The sequence below is a fragment of the Girardinichthys multiradiatus genome, chromosome 22, assembly GCF_021462225.1.
Source record: "Girardinichthys multiradiatus isolate DD_20200921_A chromosome 22, DD_fGirMul_XY1, whole genome shotgun sequence".
Classification (NCBI taxonomy): Eukaryota; Metazoa; Chordata; class Actinopteri; order Cyprinodontiformes; family Goodeidae; genus Girardinichthys; species Girardinichthys multiradiatus.
Window position 1 is genome coordinate 41215079 of NC_061814.1, and position 22698 is coordinate 41237776.

Consider the following 22698-nt stretch of genomic DNA (forward strand, 5'->3'; position numbering starts at 1 on the left):
CATGATCCAAATCTCATAACCGTAAATGAGGTTTAGAATGTAGATGGACCTGTATATCCAGAACTTTGCTTTTTCACTGAGGTCATTACAGACCATCTATCCACCTACTGCCTCAGCCTACCCTTGAAATTGAGCAACACACAAAGATACTGAACTCCTCTGCTAGAAGTAGAGTTTGATCTGACCTGGATGGAGCCATCCACCTTTACCTGGTTGAGAACAATGCTCTCAGACTTGCAGGACATGCCTTCAGACGTGCCCTCAATGAGGATTAGTAACGAAAGGCAGACCAGACGGAGTCCAAGCTGCACAATCTCGACTGTGCTGAAAATAGACACAGCTTTTACTTTGAGTATCCAATGATCTGATAGATCTTAAAATAAAAGCAACCCTGGAACTCTCTACTCCTGCAACATTCTCCACAAAATACTTTGGTTGTTGTTGCGCCTTTTATAAAACCATTGAACACATATGGACTGGACATAAAATCTCAGAAGAGACCCTAATCAGCTCCACAAGTGTGGAGATCTGGTCCACTGTTCTACAGCCAGGATGAAAGCCACAGTGCTCCTTCTGCAAAAAGAGTATATCTGTCCTGTCTAGTTTTTGCCAGCAGCTGAGGAACCAAGGCAAATGTGGCTGATAAATCTGCATTTCATGCAGGGAGAAATGCCCTAAATATTTCCTCCTTTCAATTTGTGAACAAAAGCCCAGAGAGAAAAATCGTCATCCAATGCTGTGGTTGGGCAACAACCAACAAGCGGACAAGAAAGGTTGGATGTCCATAAACATGACTGTTGGGTTAATGGGTCTCTCTAAATTGCCCGTATGAGTGTGTGCTCCCATGTTTCTTTGTTCTGTGTGTCTCAAGAAACCAGGTACACCTGGGAGAAACGTTGGACGAGAAGCATTGGGCATGGAACTTTGGAGATAGGCACTTGCCACCCCACCAACCTGCATGGATGAGCAGATATAAATAAATGAATGGATGGATGCATAAAACAGGAAATGTAGTTATGTACTTGTATACTTTTTGTGCTCTTTGGTATTTTAGAAGGTTGGAGATTGTACTTATTATTAGTAATAGCTACATATGTGAGTGTACATTATTAAATGCCATTTCTTTAGGTCATCCTCTCACTCTTTCAAAGTTTCTTTTTCATAAGTATTTGCTCTGGAAGAGATTGTTTTTTACATTTGAAAAATATGTTTCAGTTCATTACCTGGACGTTGTGTCAGTTTGTTTGAGATAAACTTTCTAATTGTAGAAGGCGCTATAGGATGGATTTAAAGCTGAAATAGAAGAAGGCAAGCCAGAACTGCATACCTACAGTATTACATCCTGCTGGAGGTAAAATCATTCACAAAACAGCTGACAGAACCATGCATGCAAGCAAACAATTACTTTGGGAAACCTTTATCAAGCTCTACAATGCACCATTTACATACACCATTTAAACTAAACTGTGCCAGCAATAACTGTTCACATAAAGTAAGCAACCATTAATGCAAACATACATTGATATTTTAGAGCAACATATCCATCCTTTACTGATACAAAATATAAAGGCGTGTCTGTTAAAGGATGTTTTACTGGTATTGGACTGGTCTCCTGTCCCAACCCAAGCCAATGTATAATGTGCTGAAGATTAGAACCTGCATAAAACCTTCACCAAACTGAATGCACTTAGGATCCATGAATCATCCATCTGCCTGCTCTCCATGTTGGAGTTTTTTATTAGCTTCAATGCATATGTGCATTAAAATCCATAAAATGTGTCTCGTCAAAGAACAGAAATGTAGCTGATAAAAGATATAAAAATCCTGTGTTCCTACTGTCGGCAATGAAATATGTACAGGTGGAACTCTATAAGTTAAATATCCTTCCTATGTTGGCCAGAACAGGAGCAGAACAGAGCATTTCTGTATTAAAATTAATAGAAATCTGAAACATATTACTCTGTCTGTGATAAGTATGTAGAAGCAATCTTTGCTTTTTGAATGGATTTACTTAAACAAATTAGCTTATTATTATTATTTTGAACTATATTGGATGTAAATGTAAGAATAGAATTATGTGTTAAATTGTCAAACACTCCCAAGTTGACTTAATTTAAGTCAACAGTATTTCATGATTCATTAAAAATTCCTTATGTACATTCAGCATATTGTCATATAAACAAAGAAACATAATTAGTGGAAACATTTCCCGCAAGGTTTTTTTTTTCCCAAAAACAAAAAACATGCAACAAACGTTTTCTTTGGAATAAAATCCACTCTATTTTTGTCCTCAACTATCATTCAATGCAATGTTATCATAATGCTAATTTATTTTAGGTCAAAGGTTGTTTTTTTTTTTTACAATAAAAACAGAAGAAGCATCAAATGACATTCCTCTTATTCAGAGCTAAACCTGACTACAGTGGAGAGGAGTTCTGAAGAGAAAGTTGATGTTTAAGGCAGAAAAACTGGTGAACTTGTAAAATCCAGGTGGCAGAGGAGGGGAAAAACAAACAGCTCTCCATTTATCCCTCTGATACATGCACAGTTTTGGTACGTTCAGTGTGACAGGACAGGAGATGAGTGGTTATCACCGCAGACGGCGGGGAACGGGCGGCGCCGGGTTCGTTTGTCTGGGACTGGGTCTCTGCGGAAGAGCTCGTGTCGGGCAGGATATGTAGCGCTCATGAGCCATCTCTGGCACCCTGAAGGAAAGGAAACATCACTGTGATGGAAGGTTATCAGATCTGAAGATGCAGTAAGCAGTAACCTTCAGCTTCAAGGAGAAAATACAGCCTACATATCTGGCCTTTGAAGAACATCTTCTCTAAAGTTACAGAAAATTAGACACGTTTAACGAAAGCAGACATGTTTGTTGATCAAAGGAATAAAGATTGAGAGCGATCTCCCAAGATAAGACTAGCAGTTTAAAGTCCTCGTGCTACGGTGAACTGTGCACCAGATTAACATGGTTGGACTTTTTTTTATTCTACCGGCATTCAGCCTCATTATTTTACTCTGCATTTTGAGGTTGACCTCGGAAAACTCACAAAATCACTTGTGCTAAACTGAGAATGCTTCATGCATTTTGCTTTGCAAAAGTATTCACACCTCCTGATCTTTGTCACATCAAGCCCCTTTAGAACCACAAACATCAATGCTTTTAACTGGGATTTTATAGACCAGGTGTCTTACATCTTCTCTGTGAAATAGTTTACCTTGCAAAGGGATTATGAAGACATTCCTGTCCATAACCCTGTTTAGTTCTGACTGCTCCAAAAGCTGCTACCACCATGTTTCACAGTTGACATGTGCTTTTTGGTGATGCACAGGATTGTTTTTATATAATCACAGACCAAATGTCTACAGTTTGGTTTTATCAGACCAGAAAACAGTCTCTCAAAAGGTTTTGGGAGATTTTAGCCAGCCATGGATGTTTCAGCTTTAAAAAAAAACTCTTATATTGCAAACTACATAATCCTCAGCCCAGACATGGAGAACCCAGGAGATAGCTGTTACGGTGAACATAAGCAGTTCTTGCTGGAAAGTCCTGCAGGTCCATCAGGGTTGGGAGATCTGTGTAACCTCTTTGCAGCTTTAGAAAAAGGATGCAGAAGAGCAAATGTGTGCAAAATCTGAGTAGGACTGCAGATCAATCAGATATAAATAATGTCATTATAAATAAGGACAGATGTGAACTCTAGAAGACTGAATGCTCAAACTGAATCAACCGTAGCTTCAACAAATGATTTGTTCAAGGTACATTTGCACATTTAGTTTTGCAAAGATATTTTGTTTTGCTGTGCACATGATTTTTTTTGTTTCTGTTTTCTTTTACTTTAATGTAAGTTGGAAATTTGCACAGATGTTAACATAATTAGGCGGTCCTGTTGTGCATCTGCATGCAACTGTTGCTGTGCTTCTTTATATTGCGTGATGTTTCTTTTGAACACGCAGACCCTAAATAAATCAAATGCTACTTTCCCATGTTGGGTTTATACACCTAACAAACCACACAGCCTGTTTTCAACCGTTTAGTCACCTCAGACGAGGGAGAAAAGCTAAATAAAATGTAAATACATCGCCTCACTGAACTGAAAACAAAAACTTGATAAGATCTCACAGTTCTAAGAAGCTCGGATGAATAAACCCACCCGGATACATCGTACTTCTATATCAGAAGAGACATAAACTTTCAAGCTAAAACAGCAGGGGTGTTTAACTTCTTTTTTCTTCACGACATTTAATGGCAGCCTATCTTAATTTCTTGTAACACTTGCTCTGCTGAAAAAAGACTGGGGGAAATCAGCATCACACTAATGATAAAGGTCATAAGATTTTAGATCAGGATGTAGTAAGTTTATATTTATTTACCTTGCAAATGAACAGGATCTGATCATTTTCCCTTTCTGATAGAATGATTTAATCCCCTAGCTGGATTTGATTACAAACGCAAAGAAGATGTTAGGGAAGTTTGGTTTAATTTTAGTAGAAGAAACTCCTGTTTGGGACATGAGGTGTGAAAGAACAGGGAGATGAAGAAGGACTGGGGCTCAGTCTAAAAGTCTAACTTAAAACACTTTCAGAGCACGACTTTAGATATTTATAGGTTTGCAGAATGTGAACCTCCACACCTTTTCATCATTTTCGCACTCTTCCTCTCCAACTTACAGCTGCAGACTCACTGAGGGGAGAATGCTTCATCTTTATCACTCACTGTCTCTCGCATCGCTGCTGCTTAGTTGTATTCCACAGTTCCAGTGTAGGTTTCTGCCCCGCTGATGTTAAATACTAATTACACTGACCTTTCTGGGATCCGGGGAGGAAGCCTGGGTGGAGGACTGACCGATTGGGAATCAGATGGTCGCGGAGGTCGTGGTGGAGGAGGCTGAATTTCTACAGCGTCCTTTAAAGACAACAGAGAAACATTAAACATGAACGGTGAAAATAACAGCATTTTTATGCTGGATGGAAGGAATAAAATAATCTGTACCAGATTCTATAATTATTCAAATCTAGCCTCAACCATTTAAAAGCACAGAGTAAATGACATTATGTCACCATTTTGTGACTCTTCTTTACATTGACACTTTATTGCTTGCATTATCTAACTTCGGTCGAGCTTTATCTTTCAGACTGACAACCTCTCATTTCACTCAATACTTTGGTTCTCAGATGGGTTCCAGGGTCACTGCAAGGTTCACTAAGATAAATATCAGACTTTTAAAGACCTTTTAAGCATTATTTTTTATTATTTAAGACCTTTATGCAATCACAAAAACTTTAGTAGATTAACTTAATAGTTTACAGTTTATGAATTAAATTCACACTTTCCCTGATAACAAATATAACTGTCAACCCAGGTTCCTTTTATTGAGCTTTTATTGGCTCATGGATACAAATTCCTGACGTCAGTACTTTTGTATCAGATACATTAATCTTCTAAATGGTTACTAACAACAGCTTTCAAGGAGGAAACTATTAAAATGCTTTTTTAGGCCAAACCTAGTTGAATATAAATTTTAATGTGAACTTGTAGCAGATAACATTAGGAACGTTATTACAGAGGTGTACAAAGAGCTCGCCGGGGCGCATAGGCGGTTTTTCGCAACCTCGAATCAAGAGGATATCCTAAATTAAATCTGCCAGCTCAGGCGGCTGACGCAGATACTGTTAAAATGTTTGGGTGCAGTTTTAACTGATAAGATACAAACAAGCATACAGTTACTTTCACTGAAAGCCGACTTGAGAGATGTCCTGAGATTGTTAGCGTTATTTTCTTCTTTTTCTAACCAGCAAAAACTGTGACCTTATTTATATTTCAGATCTACATCTATTTACCCATCTCTTTCCTAAGGATATACTATTGTGCTTGTTTCATTAAAATATTGTGTTTAGTTTATTGTTGAGCAGGTTAAAATTTAAATATTTGGATTTTAACGCAACATGTTTTACCTGCATGGTAAAAAGTCTGGATACCACTGCTCTAACATCTTCGCGGCAAAAAGTGTAATTTCCCCTAAAAAACATGTTGAACTTTTCAATGTTGAAGTTGGCATAATAAAGATTCACACAGATCAATCATATGTTGATTTAAAAATTATTTTACACTCACAAATCACACACAGTTCCATAAAATGAACATAAATTTCATGCAAAACAAAATACTAATATTATAGAATGCCTGTTTTTTTGTGAAATAAATGATTTAAGGTTTTCAGAAATTAAACTGACATTTAAAGTGTACAAAACCTGAAATGATTGAATTATTGATTGAATGTTAGTTCTGAATAAGTCTGAAGTTTAAGACTTTTACAATTAAAATCAGAAAAAGTACTGATGTATGATGATTTAAATTTTTTGCGCATATGCATTTTTGCCACAAATACGCTCAGTGGGGGCAAAATGCATTATGGGTATAAAAACAGTTAAGATTAAGAGAGAATGGATTTCAAATATTTTCCTGAAGGACGTCCAGCAGGAAAACATGCAGCAGGCTGGTACACAGACCAGCAGATCAAACACATAACAAAAGGATAACGAAAAATGCAAAAATGCCCCAGGGAGCAAAAACTTAATTCATTTTTTTCTAATTGTCCTTCAATGAGCTTTATTATTGCACATGCTTACAGAGTCTAAGATGGAGGTCTTTGGGTTTTTACTATTGTTGTGATTATTGCAAGTTCTGACCATTGGATGTTTTTATTGGGTTGCTGGCAGTTAAATGTTTTCCACTTGTAAATAATGTAAAGTCCTTATAACTATATTGATGGGCATCAACAGTTTCTTCTTTGCTGATGTCTTTCCACCTTGGCATGGTGTTAACACACAAGGCAACAAACTTCCAGAACTCCTGCTTTTATAGAGGTGCTCACACTATTGATGATCAAGAAATACAGGTCCTTCTCAAAATATTAGCATATTGTGATAAAGTTCATTATTTTCCATAATGTCATGATGAAAATTTAACATTCATATATTTTAGATTCATTGCACACTAACTGAAATATTTCAGGTCTTTTATTGTCTTAATACGGATGATTTTGGCATACAGCTCATGAAAACCCAAAATTCCTATCTCACAAAATTAGCATATCATTAAAAGGGTCTCTAAACGAGCTATGAACCTAATCATCTGAATCAACGAGTTAACTCTAAACACCTGCAAAAGATTCCTGAGGCCTTTAAAACTCCCAGCCTGGTTCATCACTCAAAACCCCAATCATGGGTAAGACTGCCGACCTGACTGCTGTCCAGAAGGCCACTATTGACACCCTCAAGCAAGAGGGTAAGACACAGAAAGACATTTCTGAACGAATAGGCTGTTCCCAGAGTGCTGTATCAAGGCACCTCAGTGGGAAGTCTGTGGGAAGGAAAAAGTGTGGCAGAAAACGCTGCACAACGAGAAGAGGTGACCGGACCCTGAGGAAGATTGTGGAGAAGGGCCGATTCCAGACCTTGGGGGACCTGCGGAAGCAGTGGACTGAGTCTGGAGTAGAAACATCCAGAGCCACCGTACACAGGCGTGTGCAGGAAATGGGCTACAGGTGCCGCATTCCCCAGGTCAAGCCACCTTTGAACCAGAAACAGCGGCAGAAGCGCCTGACCTGACCTACAGAGAAGCAGCACTGGACTGTTGCTCAGTGGTCCAAAGTACTTTTTTCGGATGAAAGCAAATTCTGCATGTCATTCGGAAATCAAGGTGCCAGAGTCTGGAGGAAGACTGGGGAGAAGGAAATGCCAAAATGCCAGAAGTCCAGTGTCAAGTACCCACAGTCAGTGATGGTGTGGGGTGCCGTGTCAGCTGCTGGTGTTGGTCCACTGTGTTTTATCAAGGGCAGGGTCAATGCAGCTAGCTATCAGGAGATTTTGGAGCACTTCATGCTTCCATCTGCTGAAAAGCTTTATGGAGATGAAGATTTATGGAGATGGTATCACTGTGCTCAATTGGCCTGCCAACTCTCCTGACCTGAACCCCATAGAGAATCTGTGGGATATTGTGAAGAGAACGTTGAGAGACTCAAGACCCAACACTCTGGATGAGCTAAAGGCCGCTATCGAAGCATCCTGGGCCTCCATAAGACCTCAGCAGTGCCACAGGCTGATTGCCTCCATGCCACGCCGCATTGAAGCAGTCATTTCTGCAAAAGGATTCCCGACCAAGTATTGAGTGCATAACTGTACATGATTATTTGAAGGTTCACGTTTTTTGTATAAAAAACACTTTTCTTTTATTGGTCGGATGAAATATGCTAATTTTGTGAGATAGGAATTTTGGGTTTTCATGAGCTGTATGTCAAAATCATCTGTATTAAGACAATAAAAGACCTGAAATATTTCAGTTAGTGTGCAATGAATCTAAAATATATGAATGTTAAATTTTCATCATGACATTATAGAAAATAATGAACTTTATCACAATATGCTAATATTTTGAGAAGGACCTGTAAGGTGGCTGCTACTTTCCCTGTTTAATCCTATGGATGCAGAAATGGTGTACTTACTTTTGCACACATATCTTTTCCATTTTCCATTTGTTAAATAAATGATGACACTGAGGAATCTACTCTGTGTTTTTGCAGACTTGAGGAGAGATTTAAATAATTGTAGAACCTGGAAAAGTCCTGATCATTTTTTTTGTTTTGTTTCCTGATTACAATAAATAGATTCAATTAAAGTGGATGTACCTTTTGATCATGACTGAACGGGGCCACAACTAAAACTCCTAAAAATAACAGCACAGTGCCTTTAAATGTTATAGACGTTTTAGTGATAAAGCTTCACAACATGACTGATACCTTAACAGAACATTCATGCAAAGCTTTGTTTTGGGTTATTAATAACCACAGTCAGAACTTCCTCATGCTAAAATGTCAAAGTTCCCAAAACGCAAAACAGAACAATGCCAGAAAAGACAAATATTATTCTGCTCAAACAGTTAGGGGTTTATGCATCATGGAACGTAAAATATGAGTCAGACGTTTGAGTTGGAGTGGAGATAAAATGTGAAATAAATAAAACTTTTGAGTTTTAACAAAAATAATCTAGTCTGTTCTGCTGTATAAATAGAACCAGGCATTCTTTAGGGATTGAAAAGCTGAACTGGCCCCTGAAACATTGTCTGTTGTTCAGCATGTTCTCACTGCACTCCTCAGACTCGCCCCACGTCAAAGCAGTTCAATTTACAAACCGGAACCAGAGACAGAATCCCTTGGTGTCCAGAAGATACAAATAAATGTGAGCTTGATCTCACCTCGAACTCCGGCTCTGTCCCGCTGCTGAGGCTAAAGTTGCTGTGAGTGCTGAGTCTGTTGCTCTCAGTGCCTGAAAAAAGCAAATAAGGAAGAAGACACGTGATTTCCAGTTTCTCTGAGACTTGAGCTTGTGGTCGATGATGTTGTAAGACCTCTCTACGGAACCCAATTAATTTTAATGGCAGCGGTTTTTGTGCCATTTTGTTCTGTCATGTCATGTCTGTCATGTATATTAATAATTAAAAAATGTCGCTTAATAATAACTCAAATCAGAAGTTCTTATTTTCCCTGAGCCTTTTTAATTTATTAACTGCACGTGGTTTAATGCAATTAGTCAAACCTTTTCAGGTAAAAGAAAAAAAAGTTAGTACATATATTTTTAGCTTTTTGAGCTATTTCATGAGACAGACATAAAAATAGTGCCATATTCTGCATTTCCTCTTGACTATATATTGAGTGCAACAGGAGAGCGACCTTTAAAACTCACAGACAGACAATATCCTCTGCAACTATTAACAACAGTTAAAAATAGGGGAAATACTTTAGATATCCTGATCTACACGTGTTTGGGTTTTGGTTTGTGTTTCATGTTCTCACCATCTTTCTGTATTTTATTATATTCCATGAGGTCCTGCCATATCCTGTTTATTTCTCGTTGTTCATAAGTGTCAGTTCTCACCTTATTAGTTAATTTCTTTATGTTTAGTTTATCAGTTTATTCTTGTGTTCTGTTCTTTGTACATTTATGATTAATATCCTCTGTTAGACTTTTCTCCTTGGTTCGATCGTTTCTTTGTGTGTTAGTTCAGCTCCACTCTTGTTAATTAGTCTTCTTTCCTCAGCTTACCTTCTTCCTGAGCTGCTGCTTTTTGTATCCTGATTAGCTCAACTGGCTTTAAATGTCATTGTCCGCATCTCCCTCAACATATAGCTTCCCCAGTTTTCATTGTTGTCCATTTGATCTTCCCGTTGGTATGCCTGTTACTCTGAACGTGCTTCACACACCATGACATTAAAATTAATTCAGAATTTGTTACAGTGGCATAATCTCATACTGACATTTTTAGGGTGAGAAAAAACCCCAACCTTTAATTTGATTAAATGTATTCAGTCTAGAAGAACATGTATACACTAAGAAATAATTGCTTTTCTTGTACAAAATAAACAATTCATTTAAAAATACATTTATCTAACGCATTTTCATATACATGTTTTTAAGCTGATGTAACTTTTAATTAGTAATCAGTGACTTTCCCTGTGTTATAAATCTGACGTGACAGACAGGGCCGTGTCTCTTAGCCGCTATTCAAAATGGGAAAAACGACAGAACATACCGTTTAAGTATAGCAGATGTGTGTCAGGATATAGCTATGAACAAATACTTGCCTAAACCTGGTCATATGTACAGAGAGAGAAATTATTTCAAAAGTTATAAACAACTGGAATCACATGCTTGGGCAGATTCATATTTATCTTTCCACCATTCACAGTGAGGGGGTGGCAAGAAAAATCCCCAACACTCACTGCAGGAGAGCTGCAGCACAGTGTGGCATCTCAGAGTCACCACAAGATGCTACCATTAGACACTATCTGCATGCCAAAAAAAGGCATCTCTGTCCTATTATGTGGTGCTTGGTAAATACTACTGGGACTTTAACAGCAAACATGGGGTTTGGTCACAGCTTTCAGTAAAAATGGTCCAGGTGGGTTAAGCAACAACCAAAGGATGATTATGTGGAAAAGTCCCTAATGCCCACTCTACGGGTGGAAGATCAGTGATCCTGTGGGCCTGTTTTTCTTCAAAAAGCTCCGGGAACATATTTGAGTGTATAAAAACTAAAAATGATTTTCAGCAGGATAATGATTCAAATCATGAACCAAATGAACACAGAACTGGTTCATCCATGAAATGAACGTTCTATGACAATCTTAGTCTACAGACCTAAATCCTATAGGAAACCTGTGGGCTGGTCCAAAGAGGACATGAGAGAGAACCAAACACTCTGATGATCTGGAAAAATTGTGCCAACAGAATCTGAAATCTGAGATTTTCCGCTCTGTTGCACAAAGTTAGATCAGGAAATGTTACATTGGTAAAAAATGTTGTTTTCTTAACACTGGATGATTTCACCACTGTACTCAAGTGAAAGATTTGATTTTTCTAATGTTTTAGTGAGAGATTAGGCTTCAGCCATTAAAGATTGATTTATTTTAATGCTTTTTACACATCTTTACCAGAGTTGTTAACAAGGGAAGTGCTGCACATCGTAGAAATTGTAATAAATACAGGTCCTTCTCAAAATATTAGCATATTGTGATAAAGTTCATTATTTTCCATAATGTAATGATGAAAATTTAACATTCATATATTTTAGATTCATTGCACACTAACTGAAATATTTCAGGTCTTTTATTGTCTTAATACGGATGATTTTGGCATACAGCTCATGAAAACCCAAAATTCCTATCTCACAAAATTAGCATATTTCATCCGACCATTAAAAGAAAAGTGTTTTTAATACAAAAAACGTCAACCTTCAAATAATCATGTACAGTTATGCACTCAATAATTGGTCGGGAATCCTTTTGCAGAAATGACTGCTTCAATGCGGCGTGGCATGGAGGCAATCAGCCTGTGGCACTGCTGAGGTCTTATGGAGGCCCAGGATGCTTCGATAGCGGCCTTTAGCTCATCCAGAGTGTTGGGTCTTGAGTCTCTCAACGTTCTCTTCACAATATCCCACAGATTCTCTATGGGGTTCAGGTCAGGAGAGTTGGCAGGCAAATTGAGCACAGTGATACCATGGTCAGTAAACCATTTACCAGTGGTTTTGGCACTGTGAGCAGGTGCCAGGTCCTGCTGAAAAATGAAATCTTCATCTCCATAAAGCTTTTCAGCAGATGGAAGCATGAAGTGCTCCAAAATCTCCTGATAGCTAGCTGCATTGACCCTGCCCTTGATAAAACACAGTGGACCAACACCAGCAGCTGACACGGCACCCCAGACCATCACTGACTGTGGGTACTTGACACTGGACTTCTGGCATTTTGGCATTTCCTTCTCCCCAGTCTTCCTCCAGACTCTGGCACCTTGATTTCCGAATGACATGCAGAATTTGCTTTCATCCGAAAAAAGTACTTTGGACCACTGAACAACAGTCCAGTGCTGCTTCTCTGTAGCCCAGGTCAGGCGCTTCTGCCGCTGTTTCTGGTTCAAAAGTGGCTTGACCTGGGGAATGCGGCACCTGTACCTCATTTCCTGCACACGCCTGTGCACGGTGGCTCTGGATGTTTCTACTCCAGACTCAGTCCACTGCTTCCGCAGGTCCCCCAAGGTCTGGAATCGGCCCTTCTCCACAATCTTCCTCAGGGTCCGGTCACCTCTTCTCGTTGTGCAGCGTTTTCTGCCACACTTTTTCCTTCCCACAGACTTCCCACTGAGGTGCCTTGATACAGCACTCTGGGAACAGTCTATTCGTTCAGAAATTTCTTTCTGTGTCTTACCCTCTTGCTTGAGGGTGTCAATAGTGGCCTTCTGGACAGCAGTCAGGTCGGCAGTCTTACCCATGATTGGGGTTTTGAGTGATGAACCAGGCTGGGAGTTTTAAAGGCCTCAGGAATCTTTTGCAGGTGTTTAGAGTTAACTCGTTGATTCAGATGATTAGGTTCATAGCTCGTTTAGAGACCCTTTTAATGATATGCTAATTTTGTGAGATAGGAATTTTGGGTTTTCATGAGCTGTATGCCAAAATCATCCGTATTAAGACAATAAAAGACCTGAAATATTTCAGTTAGTGTGCAATGAATCTAAAATATATGAATGTTAAATTTTCATCATGACATTATGGAAAATAATGAACTTTATCACAATATGCTAATATTTTGAGAAGGACCTGTATAGCAATCATCAAATAAAGTCTCCTTTAAAATTATAGAAAATTTGCAGAAATTTGCCTTTTACAATCTAAAATTTCTTGCTTTATTTCCCACATATAAAATAGTTTGGGGGAAACCTTTTAAATATAGCTGTACATTATTCCTCATGTGTTAACCATTTCTCCCAGTTCAACAGTCCCCTGCCCCACTTAAGGGAGTCAAAATGATGTAGCCGCACCATGGACACATCACACAGTAAATGGGATTTGCATACATACAAATACAGCCCAGGTTGCAACTTTACACTGATTACAAATAGAGAAGGAAGACAGCACCACAGACAGGTAAAGCTCTTTTCTGAAGGTATTTGTGAAGGTATTTCTCAGCACTCTGAGCCGCAGTATTTAATAATATTCAGATCTGAACACAAAATAACAGCTTCGAGACTCACTAGATGTACTGGACGTACTGCCTGTCTTCCAGTTCCCTCTTTTGATTGGCTGAGCAGCTGGAGGAGGCTGGGCACTCAATCTAGGTGCTGATTCATACACGTCGCACTCTAATGTCACATTAGATGTCCAGAGCAGGTTCCTCTGGAGTGGAGCAGTTATTTCGTAATCTGGCAGAGAAGAATCAGACCACATCAGAAATCAAACTCTGAGAACAACAGGATGTCGTGCGTGACACATAAATAGATGGTTTATATGAGATGAGCTGTTGACATATAAATTCCAGACACTGCAGTGAATTTTCTAACCATTACCGTACCAATTTCTTTTCCCGTCTTTTCCCTCTCTTTGTGACGTCTTGTGATGCTTTCCCGTAATTTCTTCAAATTGTCCTTTGAGGAAGAAGAATAAAACAAGGGCACATGTTAGTTTTATTGCCCTGTTATCAGACCTGGTTGTTTGTCTTATTAATCATCTACCTGCTGATAGCGCAGAGAGTTTGCCCTCCTCTCGTGGTCAAACTGCCATGCTTTGAACTCTTGGACAGCCTCGTCCACCGTTATCTCCCCCACTTTGACCCTCTCCTGGAGGCATATGAGCTGTCTCTGCCCGGGGGTCTTCATTCCACCATAGGGATCATAAGTAGACGTGGGGGCCTCAGTCACAGGTCGAGCTAAAAAAAGTGGGATAAACATTTTATTCTTTTCCATATTTCATTTTATAGTCAGGATATACACAGAGCAACACAGTGACACACAGGAAAGATCATCATGCATACACACCCTGATACCCATAGAGAAATTTAGAGAAACCAAAAAACAGTCCTATTTTTGGATTGTGGGAGGAAGCCTGAGTACCCAGAGAGAACCCATGCGTGGGGAGAACATGCAAACTCCATACAGATTGCTGTGGGGTTTTTTCTTTGTTGAAAAAACAAATAATCCATTTTAGAGATGGGCTAGCTGGTGCGCTTTAGAGAGATAACTCATGATTACATGAATCACAACATGTTGTCCAGTTCCTGACCATGACACTACCTCCACCCTGTTCTGTTCTTTTTGGTCAACAGTGCTTTCCACCTTGGAACTCTACCATGGTTATGTGTTTCCCCCAGTCTCTTATTATTATTATTACACTTTTTTAGGGAAATATTATGCTGCTTTTAAAGATATTGTAGCCTACTTTGTGTCGTCACAAAGGTTCCATTTAGACGACTCTTGAATCTACCAGGCAGTAATCATTCCAGGTTGTGGCGAGTGAAACTAAACCAAAAATGTGGCTAATCACAGTTAATGGATGATTTATGGAGGGGCAATTACATTATATATTCTACTGTTCAAATGTCTATTGCTGTGTAGATTTTTTGAGTGAGTTTATAAACATGTAAGAGGCTCAAAAATTCCTTTATCCCATTTTCCACAGTCTCTTCTCAAGTAAACTGCAGCCGTGAGATGATGTAATTAATTTTAATCCAATCCTATCTGCCTGTTGACTTCTAATAAAATCCTGTAGCTGTGCATTCATATGCTAACATTTTGAAGTTTAAAATAAATACATGCCAGGTAGCTGTTTTTAGGCCCTTCTCTGCCTTTACCAATATCTGGACAAAATGTCTGAAGGAACCTGTTTCAGTGGCAATTGGTTGTAGGGTGGTGTAAACTTTACTCTGAAAACAGCGCTATCTGCAGCGGTTTCTGGTTTTATTTGAGCAAACTGGTGTTACAGACATTTATATGTCTCACAGCAGAAACACCATAAAGGTATAAACATGCATGTTTGCCCAGACAGAATCAGCTGGTTTTTTTTACCTGCAGCTACAAGAAGAAATAAGCAACAGTGTTTAATTTTCTGGAGAACAAATATCAAGTTAAAGCTGCAAGCAGCGTTGAACGGCCATTGGACCTCTGCACATTGGCACTAGGCGGTACTGTAAGTTAGCCTTGATATTACGTTCAGTCAGGCTCAGATGAGCTCTGGTGACAAGTGTTCAAAATTTGGCCAAAATCCGACCTTTCACGTGGAAGGTGTTGTCCCTTCTTGTTCGGTGGCGAAGGATTAATGAAGACTTCCTGCAGTATTTTGGAAATGTCATTTAAAATTATTATCTGTTCTTAGACATAGTTTGAAACTTTCATAAAGAGTAATTCACCACAGAAACCTGTGACTTTGTTCTCAGTCAATAGGGCTACCGCGATGCCATTAATTTCCCATACTAATTTGATGAACATTGGTCCATGAAGAAGCACACATAATTTGGTGTAGATCTGATAATGCATCAGGGAGATATAGCTGGTTGAAATGTTGTATTGGTTGCAGTTCATTCAAATTAAAATGTAACCCAACTGAGCTGTTTGTGGGTCGACAGAGATCATTCATATCCAGGAGGAAAACGGTCACGCCCACCACATATGTGTTAGAGGTTAGATTAATATTCTGTTCAATTTAGTGCAGACAGCTGAAATATGTGGAAATTAAATCCAAACCTCTGGCCATGGTGTGACATTGCTTTCTGCCTCGCCGCCACAGCCACACCCTCTGGCCAAATGTTTCATGGAAACCAAGTTACACCAACTTCTCTTCTGTCACTGGGCACAGTTTCATGTTGATTAGGTCAAGGGGGTCAAATATGGCCCTTTCAAAGTAAAACATTAGACTTTCAGTTGTCAGGGGGAGGGGCTTAGGCCTGTGAGTTATGTAGGGGACCAGATGTGGATCAATCACAGCTCTGAGGCTTTCTTTGTAGGAGATATACGAATTTCGTTTGATGCCTGGCCACGCCTCTCTAGACGTTCACAAAAAGTCTGAATTTTGATCTCTTTACATCCCCCATACCTCGTTCTACCAAAATATGTACATTTTTCCAGATCTTAAAATTTAGAGACAAATCCAACACATAGTACATATTATAAGGTCTTATTATTTATTCGGCATAAAGGAAGATAAATAGTGAAGGAAGTGCATGAAATACTAACAGTGTTTTACGTTAATTACAGTGGCTCCTAACCGAATTTGGACATTGCAAAAAGTGTTTTAAATTAAGACTGAATAAGGTAGAATGACGATTCCCCTAAATATAAAAGTTCACTAGTCTTTCCTTGGACATATGGTTTGCGACATGTTTCCCTTTTTAGGCCAACAGTAAAATAAAAGCATATTAATCATTATTTCAATGCTGCAAAAGTGGCTATCTCAGTTTCTTTCCTTAATGCTATAATATGCATCTCTCTGAAAAGACATAAACCATAAAAGCTCTATCTACAGGACTCTGAAAGCATGTTCAGTGTTAAAGCTCAGAACAGGAGTGAAAAAAGACTGCGAAAGCAGGGATTTGCAGCCATAATGCAAACACATCAACAACAAAAAAAACACCTCACACTAACTCTGATAAAATGTTAAAAAATGATACATTTTGATTGCAACGATCACCATACACAGCAGCAAACCTATGTAAAGAGGAATAATTTTTAGCTAAATAAATAAACTCTTTGTACAAGTTCATCAAAACGTCTTTTTTCCATTTCCTGTTTTTGTTTAGATATCTAAAACTAGAACAGAATTTTGAAAATGATACCGGAGCTTTCTAGGGCCATGAGCTTCTTTTTGCAACATAAAAAGCAAGCAGGCAGCAGATAAGACAGCATGCTGCATCAAACAGGATCAGTCAAGATCTGGAGTTGGAACTAAATCAATAAAACAGCTTCTTACTGCTTCTCACAAGCTCAAAGGTCTCCAAGTAAAACTGTTTTTACCTGCACAACATCCGTTGTCCACGGAATTACGGTTGGATATCCCGCTTTCTGAAAACACTGTAAAAAATATATATTCAGTAAAATAAATGTTTAGTTTTTATTCAGAAAAGTTGCTTTAAAAAGTTGAACAAACAAAACAATGCAATACAGACCTCTGGAAATGTAAGTGACTTGTTTCTCAGGTTCAGCGTCAGCCTCTGGTCTGGGGATGGGGGCTGGAGGTCGGTTCAGAAGTGCTGGGTTATAGGTGCAGTTCGTATCCACAGTATCATAAATATCCTCTGGAGAGATGTTATACGGATCCTCCTCCTCCTCAATTTCATCAAAGTTGTTGCGTATGTTTGTTTCATTGATCTCAGTTTTAGGATGCTGGGGGTTGACTTGAACCTCAGAGGCATGAGGTTTTGCTGTCAGACGTAAAAGTATATCCTGTTATAGGCATGTATATCTAAAGTAATTTATCTGACATTAATAAAAAATATATACCTTGGAAGAACTTCCTGAGCATAGCTTCTTCGGGATTCTCATCAACGGCAGTCATCACTTCATCTGCAACAAACATTTAACACCATTAACTCTTTCTTGCATCACTTTTCTAAGTATTTATCAGAACTAATAGCAGAAATCTGATCTTACAGAGGTCTTCTGCACACTCAGGGTCGATGCCGAGCATTGACTCATAAATATCCTCTGAGCAGCCGGAATATTTCATCATCATATCTTGAGAAGAATTTGACATTGGCTCGTATATCTCTGCCTCGTTCTCCAAGTTTATGTTGTCTTCTAGGTGAGACTGGAGCATGTCTGCTGTCTCCTGAGTGTGTTCAAGCAATTTTTAAAAAACTTACTACAGTTAAAATGTTACACTTAAAAAGGTTCCCGCTGAACTTACAACAAATTCATCCATAAAATGTCTAAGATTGTGAAAACCGCTCTTCTCTGCTAGTGTGTTTGGGTAGTCTCCATCTTTGTTCATCACACTGTAAGCTTGCAGAGCCCCGGGACACCGAAGGAGAGTACTTGTGAGCTTCTTCAAACCATATTTAGCAGCAAAGTGGAGCAAGGTGGGAAGCTCTTCGTTGCGTTGATCTGAAACACAAAAGGCAAGCACATAAGAAATGTAATTGCTGAAATGGCCAAGTAAGCATCACGCAGAATGCACAAACAGGAAAGTTTACTCGGGGGTAAATTCAAAAAGCTGTTTGCATGTTGCAAATGTGTCCAAACAAGAATCTGCACATCAGTTTGATCCTCAAACTGCTCGCAGCATAAGACCTTTTCCTAAAGTAGAGCAAATAGTAACTCACTGCATCAGTACAGTTTGCCCACACTTAAATGATGCATTATGCATGCATTTAACTCAAAGTCTGCTCATAAGTATAAAACTTTATATAAATTACAGTCAGACCAAATAGCTTTGGGTTCTCAAAGACCAGCTCCATTTGCAAAACATTGGTTTTGTTGCAGGAGCTAAAAAAGGAAAGCAAGCTAAACCTGAGACTGGTTCTCATTTATTATCTAAAAGTAACAGGACAATCAATGACAGTTCTGTGTGGTGCACGTAATGATTTTACAATCTAATACAATGTTATCTCAGTCATTCCTTTTTTATCTCTTGAATCTCTTCCACCGAAGCATTAAAAACCTCCATGATGTAGAAACGGCATCCTAAATGTAATTCTTCTCCAAAATACACAGATGTTGTTAAAGTTTTGAGGAGTATCATCTTTTAATTTCACCTCTTCATTCATGTAGTCATGTTCGTGACTACAAGAGGGTAGCCTCAACCTGATACAAACGTAGGTGCAAATGGCTGCATTTGCTTGATTTGATCTGAAAACATGTGCAGAAAAACTGAGCATATTGCGCAGCCTTGTGAATTTATTTTTCTCATGTTTACTGATCCACAGCTAAAAAGGAAATATCACCTCAAGCACTTTACAAAACCAAGAACTCTGAAAACTACACGCACATGCTGACATGTTGTCTTCTTCAATCTGTTTGACTCCAAACAGCTGCAGACCAGATGGAGGCATCTTAGAATTGAATGAGTCCGTTAGCAATGTGTCCACTGATTCTGTTGCATTGCAGGTCAAGTCAAAGGCCTGGAAGCAAACACCAGTTAAAAAAAACTCAAAGAACAGGAAAAACAGCACAATGACAGAAAAGAAGAACCAGAAATGTCTCACCTGGCAGATGAAGTTCACAGGATCAGCAGCCTTTGACAGGTACCGACTAACTTCTCCCATGCTGGTGTAATATGTGACTGGGCTCAGGCTGACCTGTGAGCCATCAGCGTGCAAAGTGAGTGAAGTCACTCCAGCAGGCATTTCTATGTAAAAATAATGGAAAAACAGATTACATGATAACGTTTTGGATATCTTTTACTGAGGACTAAAATCTGCCCCCTGCCGATACTCACCTGGTGCACAGACACTTATCGTGCATTCATTCTCAACAGAGGCCAGAACACTTTTAGAAGCTGCGTTTTCCGGTGAGAACTCCACCTCCAGTGTTGACCCATAAGCAACTCTGCTTTTGAAAATGATAAAAAGTGTCTCTTGATCCTGAACAAAAGAAAGCAGAATAAATATTATCTCTATTCATTTTGCTCCATGTTTATATGTTGAACACATACAGAAATGTCCCAACTGCCCCCATGTTGGTGCAAACTTTGTAGGTGCATGTTGACTTCAGCCTTACCCCACACTGAACTCTGTTTGGCTGCACAGACAGACATGTCAGTTGTGTCGGCGAGCTCATTTCTTCTCTCGCTGAATTTTCCCTGCCCAGTTGCTCTTCCTCCTTCAGGAACGTTTGAGTTGGCTCCTCTGACAACACCTCTTCACTTTCACCTGCGGTGGGGTTTTCAGAAGAGAGAGGACAAGCGGCTGTGATGTGCAACTCAGCTGCAGGAAGTTCTCTGTCAAGTTCAGCCTCTGCTTGTCTGCCTTCAAATAAAAAAGCAAAACTCTCTTTAAATGGTTTAATTTTTACAATTAATTGTTTCGTAGAAACACACTAACTCATTCTAAAGATCCTTCTCCTTTTAGGCTTTTAGGAGGAATTTAAACACTTTATATTTCTGAATATTATTTTCACAACCTCACCAAGGGTAAATGGCATTTCTCATGTGCATTTAGGAATATTTGAACAGTACACTTAAATGAATTTAACAAAAAAATGCCAATTTAATTCCTTCTGTTTATCTTAAAGGACAGGACATTGTAAATTACTGTTTCTATCTTGCTTTGTTCCAAATCCTGGCAATTAAATTCAGTCTAAAATTCAGTTCTACTTCTTTTAGGAGGATTGAAGATTTAATGATCGGATGTTAAATAGCTTTAAAAGATTTCAACACCTAAAAATCAATTGATATCGCTTTTAGGTGAAGGATTGAACTTTTGTAATTGGGTGTTTTGTTTTAACAGCAATAAAAGTCAGCATACTGTCAGCAATTGATTCCAAAATGGTAGAAACATAGATGACCGGCTCATCATCAGCAAAGATTTTTCTCCAGCTCGGCCAGTCCACGAAGCACTCCGCAGACACGTCGTCCTCTGACACGCCACAGAGCAACGCCACCACTTTGTGTGGTGGATAAAGGAGTCTCTGAAGCGCTCCGTGCAGCTCCGGGTCACAGAGGATGTCCAGGAATACTCCTGTGAAGATCACCACTATGCACTTGCAGCACTGGAAGTCCTCAAAGTTATATCCATGGAGTTGATCGGCCGAGCTCACGGCATAGAGCAAAACTGAGCCTCTGTGAAAATGATTGGAAGATTTCAAGATCTGCTGCAAATATGCAGCCCACTCCTGGGCCTCATCGGTGTGCAGAATCAGCAGCTCAAGTGCTGAGGAAGACTCAGATGTTGCTGCAAAGCAGAATATACAACAGTGTGATTGATATGTACTGAAGAGGAAAAAGAAAATGTGCATCAATTGGTGAAGCCTAAAGATCTCCTGAATAAAAATAACATGAATGACCAGACAATGGGGACATTATTTCCTGCAGCAGGTTGTGGAAAACCCTCCACAGCATTCCAGCTGTCCCACTGCTGAATGTCAAGGTGACTGTGGCTGAGGGATGAATGTGTGAACTGTTTGAAATTTCGACGCAGAGCCAACGGGGAGTTGAGCAAACACTGTAGTGTGTCAACACTGCTCTGAGTAATTCTGTTTGACTCATTACAGTCTCTAATCGGGCCAAGTTCACCTCTGCACACAGAAACCAAACAGGAGTGCTCACCTTCATCAGCAGTGGGAGCTGGCATCTGTTAGTGAGAGTGCCCACAACATCACTGAATCAACTTTAAATATGTGTGTGTGTGTGTGTGTGTTTGTGTGTGTGTGTGTGTGGGGGGGGGGGTTGGGCGGGGGTCTTAATTCATTGCCACATGTATTTAACCACACAGGATGCAGACATGTGCTTCTGCTTTTTTCAGCTAAGATGTAAATTCTCAATGAAACGCTGACCAAATACAAGTCAGCAAATTAATTAAACATTTTTCGCGACAGAACAAGTAAACTCTGGTAATTACTAAGAAAACTCAGCAGGAAGTGTGAGGATGAACATATTAAAGATGACATTTGCTCTGGAAAAGTCTTACAAAATGAGTCACACTCACCTGACTCAGTACCGGAGTTCAGTTCTTCCATGGTTTGGGCTCAAAACTGCACAAAATCATCCCAAAAGCAGCACCATTTCTCCAAATATTCCTCTTTTTTGGCCCCTCGGCTTCACCGAAGCTGTTTCGCTCATCAGCTGACAATAAACTAGCGGTTACCAGCTCTGGCCCTTTGCTCGGTTGTATAAATAGCAACACTTAGTTTCCTGATTTTGGTGGCTCTACCCCACTTCCTGAAACACTTGAAAAAGTGAGAAAATGCACCACTGTCGCATCAGAAAGTGCAACAAGTCTGCTGTTACCAGAACCTACTGCTCTATTATGTTAGACACATGTAGACATTTATTTGTTTAGAACAGCACTTAGAAAACAACAGGTCAGGGGGAATGAGAGTTAACATGCTGAATTTATAAAGCAGACTGAGAGATGAGACCTCTCATGTTGTTTGCATGCAACATTTTAGGACACAATTTTGTTCTCCTTTTTTCGAAATAATGCCCCATTAAAAAACAAACACATCAATTCACCTGCTGAGCGTCTTCCTATTTTTCACTTCCTTAACAAGGTGCGTTTGTCAGCATACTTTCACACGATGCTTCTGTAAGATCATTGTTAAAATACACACAGATACTTATCACAAAGCAGTAAGAGCTCTTCTGAGTCTCCAGCAGTGTAGATATGGCAATTAATGTCAAACTACGCAATAAAACCTACTTTAAACAGGCGTACATATTGTTTCTGT

At 39.3% G+C, this 22698-nt stretch overlaps 1 protein-coding gene across 2 annotated transcripts; it reads right to left on the bottom strand.

Moving 5' to 3' along the window:
* Positions 1-1401: 1401 nt before the first annotated feature.
* Positions 1402-22168, bottom strand: pik3ap1 (phosphoinositide-3-kinase adaptor protein 1). 2 transcript variants are annotated; one of them, XM_047350697.1, is made up of 17 exons: positions 21957-22168; positions 20778-21203; positions 20032-20183; positions 19751-19895; positions 19518-19660; positions 19301-19433; positions 18221-18417; positions 17965-18142; positions 17815-17877; positions 17481-17735; positions 17329-17385; positions 14059-14252; positions 13899-13971; positions 13582-13749; positions 9254-9324; positions 4806-4906; positions 1402-2705 (listed from the first exon to the last, which is right to left on the bottom strand). In XM_047350697.1, the coding sequence occupies exons 1-17, from the start codon at positions 21985-21987 to the stop codon at positions 2591-2593; spliced, it is 2502 nt and encodes an 833-aa protein (XP_047206653.1). In that variant the 5' UTR covers positions 21988-22168; the 3' UTR covers positions 1402-2590. The 2 variants fall into 2 exon arrangements, with proteins under 2 accessions (XP_047206653.1, XP_047206652.1); XM_047350696.1 differs by having other exon boundaries at positions 20032-20279.
* Positions 22169-22698: the final 530 nt, after the last annotated feature.